Below are 12808 nucleotides of genomic sequence, written 5' to 3' on the forward strand. Positions count from 1 at the left end.
CAGGAAATCCTTATCTTGCGATAGCTTCTTGTACAGATTGCGCGGACGCTTCGCCTAGGTTATGTTTCGCGGCTGCAGGCGTTTATACATTCTCAGCAACGCTCGAACTCTTAGTCGGCAATGTACTTCTAATCGTATAAGAAATCGGCGAACACGGACATTTTCATGAACCTTCGAGGGGTGGATGGGGAACGTTGGTCAAGCTTCTTGAATATTCACGTCTCTCTTAATGCCCGGTAACGAAACGCGTTGCTTGGTTCCGTCGTGGCTCTAGCCTAAAAGTGGAGGATTCGTGGAATCATGGGTTTGATCCTCACGGATCTCTCCATCGAATATGGAATAATGTTTAAATGCCCCTCAGCAGCACCATCGTAACCGTGATTCTTCGGGGACTAGAGACGAGCATCTCCACGTCGATACAGATCACCCCTGAGATTCTGGGATTAGTTACATTTACTTACTAATCCTCCCCACGAATGTGGACCACGGGCCGTTGCTTAAGAGCAAGGGTATAGATTCTTAGCCCTTGTCGAGTCATCGTCATCGCGCGACGCAAGGCATCCAACCGAGTTTATTGTACAATTTGTTCAGTCTTTGTCGCGGAAAGCAACCATTCGAGGAGGCGAAGATCGAAGAAAGAAGGGGGGTATCGACGATCGTCGGCAGTGACGATTGAAGGGGACCATCGTTTCTCGTCACAGGATGTATAATAAATAAATTGCTGTATTACGCTACAAACGGTGTTAACGGCTCCGTGGATACAAATACGCGTTCCATTTCGTACACTCGAAGGCGCTGGGTACAAATGTGTTCCCGGGGGTGTTAAGGGTGGAGGGGTTTGGTGACATGGAATCGGCTTCGACGAGGAAGGGATCGGAATTTGAAGATCGAAACCGGGGTTACCGAATAATTACAAAACGCTACTGATTGTGATCCTCGTTGCCTTCGTAGATCCAGATTCAGCAATTGGTACCGATGTAAGCTGTGTCTTTCTGTAAGAGGCTTTTGATATTCTATTAACGTGATACCTTTGTCAGACTTCTGAGGACACTTTGATATTAATGTATTTTAATATGCGTCGCACTGGAAAAAGAATTAAGACTGTAGTCTTTGGTCTCTTTATCGAGTAGGTCTTAATTGATACCTATTCAGTGTCCCGCTACTATTCTACCTTCTCGATTTCTAGGTTGAATATCGTCAGATTACTAGTTTACAAATATTCCCTGTACCCTGATATGGATTTTCTTTTCATTCAGACTATATGTTCTCGGATCCATTCCCCTCACCTCGTAATTGAACTCAGAGATGAACGTAATTTTCTCGGAATGATAAAAGAGAGAACGGTGTACATGTCTTCCGTAAGTATTCACTCATTCGAAAAGATAACTTATTTTACTTTATAATTATAGAAACTATGCTTACTCGTTATTTGAAATACTTTTATCTGGATAACAAGTTCGTTCATCTCCGATTTTGTAAATCTCAACTGAAGATTCAAGATTCGTCGTAACTGATCCCAACAGAGGCAGTATAGTACTCGAGTTGGTCAAATCACGAACAATATATCTAGCTGTCGATGTACCAAATTCTAATTAATCTAATATCAATTTCAGACTCCATCCGTGAATAAATGCGTCTTACTGTCGAGAACCTTCAAAGTACACGGTACCAAATTGCAGCATTCGTTTCGAGTTACAGCGCTCAACATCATTTACAATATCAATTTAAAAAACAAAAAAACAAGACTCCTCGATTGTGGTTTCGATCTGCAACGCTTGAACCATTCTCTCGCGTAGTCTACGTATATATAAACAAAAGAGGATGAGAAACGCGCGAAGCGAGAGTTCTACCGAATGACCCGCATTCGATCCTCGAAACGGACGAGTCCAGGGATCCAAGACGCTCCACGACGCAGCCTGATCGAGTCATCCTCAACGATCGACGTGTCAGGAAAGTGTATTCGAGAAATTAGTCATGAATTATCGTTTCCAGCATCGTGCTCGGACTTCGTCCACTCGTGACACGTCGTTTCGTTCTCCGATAGAAATCACGTGTCTTCCATGCGCTCAGCAAGGACGATGACGATGACGAATCGCTGATGACGACAGGTTGCACGCGCTCAGCCAGCAAGCACGCGAACACTCGTGGATTGCACACGTTTCGATGCTCTCTTAAACACAGCGACGAGCTTCTAACGAGAAGAAATACAAAAACTGACACGTTGGATTCCTTGAATCTTTTCCAGAATGTCACTGTTTGCTCCTTAACTAGACACAATTTTTCGGACCACTGATACGAACTGTCGATTTCTGGATATTTGTCGAATCGAATGTACTTTCTTTGGTCCTAGAATTCATCTTTGTCCTTACTCAAGAGTAACAGTTCCGAGTGCGCAGAAGAAATCTGTTTCTGAACTATTCTTAAGTTTACTTGGGGCATAAGCTTCGAAGATTTTTTAATAGTATCTTGCCAGAATCTAATGATCGTCTCAAACATTATTCTCGAATTCTCCGTGTCTGTTCGGTCCAAATATAAAAATTCATGGAACCTTGTTTATTACAACAAGCTTCAGCTGAGCTCGTGTCTATAAATTCCTCGAGTCTGATGGGGCACAGGATTTCGAATTTCCAGGATTCCGTGAACATATTCCTAGAAGACCAATATTTCGTTTCCTCAAGCATCTCACACATCTTCTTTCCTCCCGTTTCGTCCTGTTTCTTCGCGTGTAGCACCACTAACGACGTTCCCATCGAAGTTCATACATGCATGCGCTGAATCGAACCACAAAATACAAATTCGATGTCGGTTTTCTTTTTGGAATCGCGCGAGTTTCGTCTCGCATCACACAGCCGAGCCGGAGTGCGAGTCACGAATATTCTACGAGGGTATTCGCTAACGTAGGAAAATAGTACGGTGATCACGATTTGCTAGGAGAACCAGGAGTCGAATAGATAAATAAAAGGGGGAGGGGGTTCGGGAGGGACCAACTAGGAAGACCGTCCATGGTCAGCGGGATATCCCAATGTCCGCAAGCGCCGGATGATTTGGTTACGTTGCGACTCCGCGCTCTCAGATTCACGTCGATCTCTGCGTCATACGTTTAAAATAATGACAATAATATTAATCGTAGTCAATAATAATAATAATTATATAATAATATTAATAAACTCTGCAATATTCAATATAGGTTTGTTCACACGGACTAGATACACTTCCCGTACGGAGCGACCGATCGATCGATACGCTCTGTCTCTCTTGACTCGACCCTTGTGCTCATCGGACACGCATCGGTTCAAGGCGCGTACGGGAGGAACGTGGGGAAGAGGGTGGGTTGGGACGGGCGGATGAGGGGACAGGGGAGGGAGGGAATGAGCCATGAATCGGTTGAATACATTGACCATTGACGCATGCCGCGTAATCACTGGGGTCGTGGTTAACGATTACCACAATCTCGCGTTCAAATGATCCGCTTTAACTCTACGAATCGGTTCACGTCTGCACGACTCGTTGCGTCGTAACGACCGTTTACGCAACCGAGTGTCCCTCTCTCTCTCTCTCTCTCTCTCTCTCTCTCTCTCTCTCACACACACTCTTCCTCTCTATTTCTCCATCTCTCTCTCTCTCTCTCTCAAATAGATTGCACTTGGTGATAACCACGTGGTCTCTCTCCCCGCGGTTCCCCGCCACGAGCCGGTAATCGTTATCCATCGCGGAAAAGGAACATTGCGCCGGGCCGCGCGCGCGGTGTTCTGTCGATGTCTATCGTCGTTTTACTTTTTGTGCATCGGCTATGCATGCCGCGACGCGATGCCGTTTCATCAACAGAGGCTGCAACACTTCGAGGCATCGCCTAGGTGAATGTGACAGACCGCGGGCAGGGCAGTGCAGCTCTTTCCTACGACGCTCACCGCGATGCTGGTGCGTTACGTCGCACCATTGACGATGCTCCCGCCACTTGTCGTCCGTCGTCGTGCAGAATAACATGGACTTTGGGGACGGTGGGCTGACGCGGTCGCGAGCGATGCTGCCGCAGGATCGAGCCTTGTACAATCGTCCCTTACCGAACAGACCGGGCAGGGGTACGCAGAGCTTCTTGTGCACGGCGAAGTAACGGCTCAGCAACCGTATCTTCCGGTTCTTGCAGTCGTTCCTGTTCACGGAACCGTTTCGGTTCTCTTTGTCGTTGGACGGTATCTGGTTGATCGATCCACCGCCGTTCAGATCCCTCCTCTCATCGCAGCACATCTCGATTCTCTGGCAGGAGCCCCTCTGCGGCTCCTGTTTATTGAATCGACCACCGTTCGGGCTACAATTGTTCTGCTTGTTCGACTGCTGCGACAAAGAGGACTTGCCGGTGCTCAGCGACCAGCTTTGCAAAAGCCTCGCCCCGAAACCCTTGGCTTTCTGCATCGTGGCGGCTGCCTGTGAGATCGGCTGAGCGAAATTGTGAGACCCTGTACTGCTCTGGGACACCGACGAAGACGACGAGGATATACTCTGCACACCTAACACGGCCGAGTTTCGCGACACGTGACAATGATTGTGACAGGACGAGGGTGCCTCGGCCTCCTGAACCTCGGTGATCCGATTCAACGACTGGCTCTCCCGTAACCGCGTCTCCCCGGCTCTTCTCCTACCCGCTCGATGCCTTCTACCGAACAGAACCTGATTCTCCGCGCACCGATGCCTTCCACCCGTCGTCGTCGTGGTAGTCGTGCTCGTCGTATTGGTACCGTTCCCATTATCGTTTTGATTCGTTTCGTTCGTAGGTGTTTCGGTGACGTGCTCCCCGTTACCTACACCCCCTCCGCCCCCGCCGCCGCCGCCACCGCTCCCTCCAGGATCCTGCGAATCGCTAGAGTCATCGTGACTGTCGCGTCTAGAGGGCAAAGGTTTCGCGGAGGCGCCCAACTTGTGCGCTCTCTTTTTCCTGCTCTCGCTGTCGTCGTCACTGGCGTCCGAGCTCGAGCAAGAAGTGGTTCGCGCCTTATGGAACTTGCTCCTTTTCTGATCGTATCCTGTCCTTCTAACAACTCGGCATTTCGAACTGCCACTCTCCGGCGTCGGCACCACAACCGTGTCCACGTCCTCCAGGATCTCGTTCAAGGTCAGCTCCGTCCCTAACACTGGCCCCGTGCTGCCTGGGGACGGCATGGTCTTGTACTTAGGCGTCAATGGTAACTGATTATCGCCTAGACCCACCGGATGAAGCGGAATAGACACCGTGGAGGCCTCGGTTAAGATACTTGTGGTGATGTCGGTCGTGCTAGGGTCGGACGGTCTCGGTATACCCACCGGCAAAGCGGATTCCAAGGACGATCCAGCTGGTCGATGCTGCGCACCCATCCTCCACTTGTTCGCCGGCACAGGTCCCACCGATTTCATACATTCCGTCACCGACTTCGGTCTGCTCTCCGTGGTGGTCTGCTTCCTCGCCCATCCTGGCGTGTCCGCCAGCCGATTCTTCAGGTTCTCCTGATACGTACAATCGAGCTTCGTTGACGCGGCCACTTTCTCGAGCGGATTACCCGGTTGTTGCGGCCTACCCAGCGTGTTCTGATTTACAGACGACGGAAATTCATTGCCAATCCCGCCGCTGTTCGGACTAGACTTCAGCCTCTCCTCCGCGTCAGTGATCACGGGAACGACGTTGACGTCCTTCTGCGCGTTCCGTTGCGGCTTGAGACTCGGCTTCTCTGGAAGCTGCGCCAGCCGGTCCTGAAGTATGTGCGATAGCTTGCCCTCGGACCGCGAGCCGCGCCGATTGAAGGAGTTCAGCGCGGAGTTGCTGCCCCGATCGTCGCGACCCGAACACGAAGACACGTCGTCCTCGTCCTCCTCCTCCTGGACGATGCTGCACTTCCTGGTGCGCACGTTCTGGAACGAAAACAGCCGTCTTTTTTCCCGCGGGAGGAACACTTCGCGGCAGAGTTCTACGTCTGCCATCGTTACGTTTGGTCGCCAGCCAACCAGGCGACTTACTGTCACGCGGACACTTACCTGCGGCACCTCGCCTGGCGTCCGGGGCACGCTCAGCAACGACTGGTTCACCGTGCTCAATGAATTCTGCTCGACCCGCAATAGATTCGTCGATGGGTTGTCTTGCCGGCTGAAAACACAACCGACAGATCTTAGGATACGGTGTCTCGCGGCAATCGTACGATTCGTTACAAGCTAATGAAGTATCGCAGTGCGTACTTTGCCGTGACGTCGAGGATCTCCGGACGGGACTTTTGCACCTGCTCTTGACGATGGGCCCGCAGTTTCCTTTCGGCTAGCAAGAAATACGTTGCCGTTATGTGATTGTACTCATTCTTGTCAAGGGCGCTACGAGCAGATCGAACGGTTCTGTTACTTACACGCCGGTACTGATTCGTGGAACATATACTGGGTCGTCGGATATAGTAATTTCAACAAGACATCTTTCAACGGAGACAAATCCCTGACATTTTACGATAAGGTGATATTATTCCGAAGTCGGTACCACTTACTCTAATATTTCTTCTTTGGTGGCAATGTTACCATTGACCATTTTGGTGATTATATGATTATGATGGTCATCAGAGACCTGCTGTCTGGACACCATAGGTAACGCCTCCACGGGATCCGAGTCGGGCCCGATCGCCAGCCAAGGATCCACGGCTATCTCCTCGAGAGTCGCTCTGCCCTCCGGCTTTCGGACCAGCATCTTCGCGATTAGTCGTTTACAACCGTCCGAAACGTGCGGCGGTATCGAATACTTGCAGTCCATAATCATCGTGAGGGTCTCGCTGTCGTTCGCCTCTTGGAAGGGAGCTTGGCCGCATACTAACATGTACAAAATTACCCCCAAGGACCAGACATCTAAAAGCGAATGTAAAAACAACATTCACAGGACTGACAAATTATGAAATATTAAATAATAACATTCGTAGTCCGCAAAATTGAATCGAGATAGGGGTTTGGTTTTTTTCTGGGGTAAAACTTACCGACAGCTGGAGCATCGTAGCTATCGCCGAGCAATATTTCCGGGGCGGAATACGCCAAGGAACCGCAAGAAGTCTCGAGCTTCTGGCCGGGGCAGAATCTATTGCTAAACCCGAAGTCGGTGAGCTTCACGGTGCCCAGTTTCTCGAAGAACACCACGTTCTCGGGTTTCAGGTCCCTATGCACCACGTGTAATCGATGGCAATACGATATGGCTCTGACTATTTGCCGGAAATAGGTCCTGGCCACCTGCGGTCGATTAAAAGCGTATCAGTGTACCCGCCGGGCAAAGGGGTTCCTCGTCTCAAGGTTTCCTCAGTCTCCATGTAGGACAAAGAATCGCGCGAGCTACCCACTAGGATTATTCAGTGAATATGGAAGTCCTTTCAGGTTGATTTTGAAAATCCTTATATACATATATGCGAATTTTGATAAGTACTAAGTGAAATCCAAGTTTGAACCTCATAAAACGTTAAGATGACCTGGAAATCTTCACGAAGCAGAACACTTTCTCTTTCACTTCTCTTTAAAAGAATAGTTGTACAACTAATACTTTTTCATCGATTCATCGCAACTCCGTTCGAACAGAACTTTTATTTACACACTGAAAGTTTGTAGACGGTCTGACGTTACCTCCTCGCTGAGCCCGCTGTCGTGTCGCATGATGTAATCGTATAAATCACCGCCATCGCCGAGCTCCAGGATCAGGTAAAGCTTCGTCTGGGTGTCTATCACCTCGTAAAGCCTGACCACGTTCGGGTGTTGCACCAGCTTCATGCATCTCACCTGAACGGAAAAACAAAGACGATGGGACAGGGAACCGTGTACACGGTTACTACGAACTGGTCAACGACCCTTTCTCCTCCTCCTCTCGCCCCTCCCACCCCTTCCGCGCTATTATCTCGTTGACCTTAAGGAGATCTACAAGGTTCGAAGCGGGATCGTACCGTAGATCTTTCCTACGCGATGGCGTCGAACGGATCTTATGCAATCGGCCATTAAGACTGCGCCGTGTGCTTCGGAATGATGGAAATCACGCTCGTAGGAAGCCTTTCAAGCTATCGGACTCTCCTAGCGAACGTGTTCGGATATCGGTCAATTGACAATTTCGTATCACCGACTAGTATCGCTGAACAGCGATACGTATTTGTATCTTTGTATTAAAACAAAAACGATTTATATCGAGGCAATTTCTAAATCGTAGAGCTACAAGTTTATGGGTACAGAAAAAGCAAGTAATTTGTTTTCGTTTGATCCATTATTTATTCTTCCATGTTTATGGATATGTTGAAATATTGGGAGAAATGTATGAATAAAATTCTGAGTTATAATATTCCAGAGATACTGCATCGAAGTCCCCTTAAATGAAAAAGGAGTTTGCCGAAAGGATGGAAGTTGAATATTAAAAGGTTGACCCAATAAAACAGATCGTGGGCAAGCAACTTTGTCATCTGGGCGAACAATGCTACCTACGAGCGACGATTTCATTCGTTACAGTCCAGAAGAGCCATTGTTCAGACCAATATGTTCTGGAGTCCAATAAATCCCGTACAAATTAATTCCCAGTCGATAGGAGTATATATATCTGTTCCCAGCTGTGTGCAAGCATCGAACTGAATGTTATCCTCACATTCCAGAGAAACTTCACCTATTTCGACTCATCACAAAACTTTAATAAGAAATTCCGATAAGCTTCGAAAATAACCCTTCCTGCCCTGAATTATTAATTATACCACATGAAATTTTTAGACTGACTGCGTGAATTATAAGCACTAAGTACTAAGTTACTGATTCCAAATGGAATCACACCAGCAGACACGGTTAAAAATAGGATCTCAACCCCGTGCAAGGTTTATAAACCTGACAAACATTCAGTTACTTTAACCGCGACTAGAATCTAGCTCCCACTGTTCGAACCATTACGATACAGTTGAATACCCAAATCGTTGCATAAACAAAAAAAACGAAAAGTCACTGACGCATGAAGATCGAAACGACCGACGAGTTAACCGTTCTCTTCCCCTTATTACCAGGGTTACAAAACGACATCCGTTCGCGTACAAATGGAACTGTTGTGATACCCCGAAGTGGCGTATAAAATAATAAAACCTCGTCGAGGCCGCGGTGCATCGAGGCGTGCCAGTCAGCAAAAACAGAAGGTAGAGGAAGGAAGGAATTAGCATGCGTTTCGATTTCCTTCTCGGCCTCCTTTGTGCTCGACGTTCACATTCACGCGACACCCAATACAGGGTGTTAGCAGGAACAAAGAAGTCAGCCCGTATCGACAAAACTGACCACCGTCTGGTGTCCGAATGTGAAAGAACATCTATGGCTTTTCTCTGTCTCTCACCTCCTGGAAGAGGTGCGCCCTCGAGACCTCGTCGAGCTTGCTTTTGTCGATGACCTTCACTGCGACCTTCTCGCCGGTGAAAACATGCCGCGCCAGCTTCACGACGGCGAAGTGACCGCGGCCTAGGGTCTCCTCCAGATCGTACAGGCCCGCGATCTTGCCATCGTAGTTGCTGTATCCCACCCTCCGATGCATTTCGCGTCAACTGGAACAAGGAAACAGACAGGAGAGAGTCAGTCTCGAGCGTCGGGTGTTACTCGAGTGGAACCAGCCGCTAGTTGGAAAGCGCGCTACGAGGATCCGTATTCGGGTAACCAGCCGAGCTACCGGCGACCTCCTTTCGCGGCGAAGTCTCTGTGGCCTCGACACTATACGCTGGACTTGGACTAGGAAGTGTGGAGACTGGTTCTGGTTGATGATCGTGGAGATCTGGAGAAACTTGGGGTGATGAAGCTGGATAGGGGAAGCTTTTAAGGTATGTTGGTGTCTTTCTTACTTGGGTACCAGGCAGGGACTTAAATCGGTATGATTTTGATACCGATATTATCCATTAAAGCTATATCGAAACCGATATATTACCGAAAATCGAAATAAATACTGGTATTTTGTTGGTTTCTATTAGGGTAGGGCTTGTATAGGGTTACATAGGACGAAGGTACAACCGGTATTTTACGTTTCGGTAGAAGTATCTGGTTCCAGGTCCTCCAATTTAGAGGAGTTTGAGGTGTTCGGTTTTATCTTCGCGTAATCTCATTTTGTACGTTTAACGTTACGATTGTGCAATTTTTTGATATAACCGATTCGCGTTATATTTAGGTACCTTCAGAGATGACCGAGGAATCGTATTTAAATAGCCTTGGTACGATTGTTGTCTTAGTATAATTGTTGATTGTGGTAGATCTGAAAGCACTTTTCTAAATGAAGAGCAACATCATGCTTTTTGCACTGCTAACAACTTTCACTCCTTTCACCCCTACTGTAGCACACAACACACCTTTTAGTTACGTTCTTTTTCTTCTCTGTAAAGGGAATGTGCGGTGAACTATACGCATTTATATCGAGCAATGCAGCGTTGCAAGCTGAGCTCGTCATATGATTTCTACGCCTTAAGTTCATGCGAGTATCGGTCGTTATACAACGCGAATGAGTTAATCGCGTCTTTTTACAAACGTTCTTACGTTCGACAGGCGTGCAATGAAGCTTACCGATCCGCATATTTTTCCTACCTTGTAGTTATTCCGAATGTACAGTAAAACCTCGATGAGTGTTCTCTCGATGATTCATAAACTAATGGCCACATGCAACTGCAACAAATATCATTGGCTTCAGAATTCCAAACTCTATCACGCTGCTAAACTATATTAAAAAGTCAGCATTTCACCTAGAGACTTCTTGTCAAAGAGCATTCGAACACTCAACAAAGATTTCCTGTATCGTGTTAATTCCCCAAGAAAATATAAAAAAAAAATATGTAATGAATATCGAATGTGGTATTCATCTGTCTACCTTACGATACAATTTTCTCCAGCTTTCTGAAACTTCAATGATGTTCGAATCATTGAATCATTTCAATACGAATCAAAAATCATTTCAGTGCACGAATCACCATTACCCACCGATGATACCAAAAATCTAGCAATGTTCCCACCGTGTCAGAGCCCCCGGTGGATCGCCATAAATCACGGGAGAAGCAACAATTCCTCTGGCGGTGATTGTAATAACAACGTTGTGCACGTGCCGCAACGTACACTCGGATCCGCAAGGAATAACGAACCGATTGTCCGCCATATATAGAAAATAAATTTCTACGCCCACTGGACGTCGGAAACAGGCTCAAGGTAGTCGTGTGTGCACTCTCACTTTTCCGTTGCACCGGCCCCCGTGTTCCTGCGACGTTGCCTTCGCGTATAAGGGTAGACCGGTCCCGTTTCCGGCGGCGGACTCCCTTCCGGGAGAGACCGAAAGAGTCGGGTAGGGTAGGGTCCGCCCGCAGAGAGGGATCGATCGATCCTTTTCGAAAGCGGTTCCGGTACAACGCGTCCAACTACTCGTGTAGAAAGATAGAGAGTCGTGATTATTTTTAACACGCGGCGTGTGATAGTTAAACGATCGGCACGATCGCAGAAATGCCTTCGATGGATCGAGGCGTAGTCGATGGTATTACCGATCGTAATTTGCGATCCGAGAAGGCTGGAGGTTCCTCGATCGAGCCGCACGCGAAATTCGTTTCCCATTGATGGAGAGGAAAATTGGGTTCGGATTTAATGCAGCGGCCGACCAGTTCAATTTTCTACGGCGGATAAGATGTTATTTAGGCGTTCGGGGTATATACCCGGAGCTAAAGTAATTAGAAAGATTGGAGTTTCCTCGCCACGCTCCACTAACCCGAACTGTGCATACACACTTTCGAGACTCGCGATCCGGGCGAATATCGAAATTTGGAGCAGCTGAGATTTTCTTGCGGATTCTTGTGTAATTATGGAATATCCTTTTATTATGCGTTTGGATATTTTATGTGGTGTTAATAGGTTCAACTTTTAATTATGGAAACAATATTGGTTGTTTTCATACGAAGTTCTATTACTAGGCTTCAGATGTTTATGGTAAATCACAATTTTATACATTCATTTTTTAACATATAAATGAGATAGACATTTTTTTTTTAATATATAAATATCACTGGGTTTTATTAAAGTTTTTATTTTAATATACAATACATAAATATCCGCAGTCTACTAATTACAGCTAACTTTTCTATCGTTATTAATTGATCACGAATGAAATTTTTATAAACGTAGAGATCAATAATAAGCCTAAACGTGAAACGGCTTTTTAATAATGTTTTCCATTTGCAAACACACGGTGGCGGAAGGGGCCATTCAGATCCCACTGATTACACTTCAATTAACAATACTAATTTCAATATATTAATTGCTACAATACTGCAAGGGAATAATAGAAATATTCGGTAGAATGTATTCCAAGAAAATCCTTTGCCCCAATTTATACAACACTGTATATCGTATAGAATATAAATATCGTATAATTTTTCTTCGTGGAAACGATAACAGAATTGCCTTTTCCATTTTATATCGCTCTCTAGAATAAACCAAAAGAAGTTATCTGTCTCTGTAACTTGTTAAAACAGAAATATACCATATCCTCTCGTATCAGATTTATACTCGCAAACAGAGACCAGAAATATTTCAAATTTTTTCTATCGTATCACCGTGTTCCATTTCTACAGGATGTTCCGCGTGAGCGACCGATCGCTAGATAAGCGCCGACAGGCGCGCTTCATAAAGCCCCATTCTTGTAACTTTATCGTAAAAATAACTGACCTGTGAAATTTCTGTGATGTTCGAACGCTCCCCGTGGACCGTTACACGGGGGATCACGAATATCACAGACGATACGATTATCGTGCAACTAATTATACCCTCACGAGTAAACTCGGTTTCCGCTAAGGGAAAAACTTTACATGGGGAAAGA

At 46.7% G+C, this 12808-nt stretch overlaps 1 protein-coding gene across 1 annotated transcript in view; it reads right to left on the reverse strand.

Moving 5' to 3' along the window:
* Positions 1 to 3759: 3759 nt before the first annotated feature.
* LOC107187648 (serine/threonine-protein kinase par-1) overlaps positions 3760 to 12808 on the reverse strand; it is a 23354-nt gene continuing 14305 nt past the window's right edge. Inside the window, exons 2-8 of the mRNA XM_015575790.1 lie at positions 9317 to 9521; positions 7600 to 7752; positions 6969 to 7215; positions 6492 to 6843; positions 6199 to 6327; positions 6001 to 6109; positions 3760 to 5877 (exon numbers count right to left, since the gene is read on the reverse strand). Coding sequence (XP_015431276.1) covers positions 3760 to 5877; positions 6001 to 6109; positions 6199 to 6327; positions 6492 to 6843; positions 6969 to 7215; positions 7600 to 7752; positions 9317 to 9511 — 3303 coding nt within the window. The 5' untranslated portion in view covers positions 9512 to 9521. The remainder of the gene's footprint in view (positions 5878 to 6000; positions 6110 to 6198; positions 6328 to 6491; positions 6844 to 6968; positions 7216 to 7599; positions 7753 to 9316; positions 9522 to 12808) is intronic.

Source organism: Dufourea novaeangliae, unplaced genomic scaffold (genome assembly GCF_001272555.1).
Source record: "Dufourea novaeangliae isolate 0120121106 unplaced genomic scaffold, ASM127255v1 scaffold101, whole genome shotgun sequence".
Taxonomy (NCBI): domain Eukaryota; kingdom Metazoa; phylum Arthropoda; class Insecta; order Hymenoptera; family Halictidae; genus Dufourea; species Dufourea novaeangliae.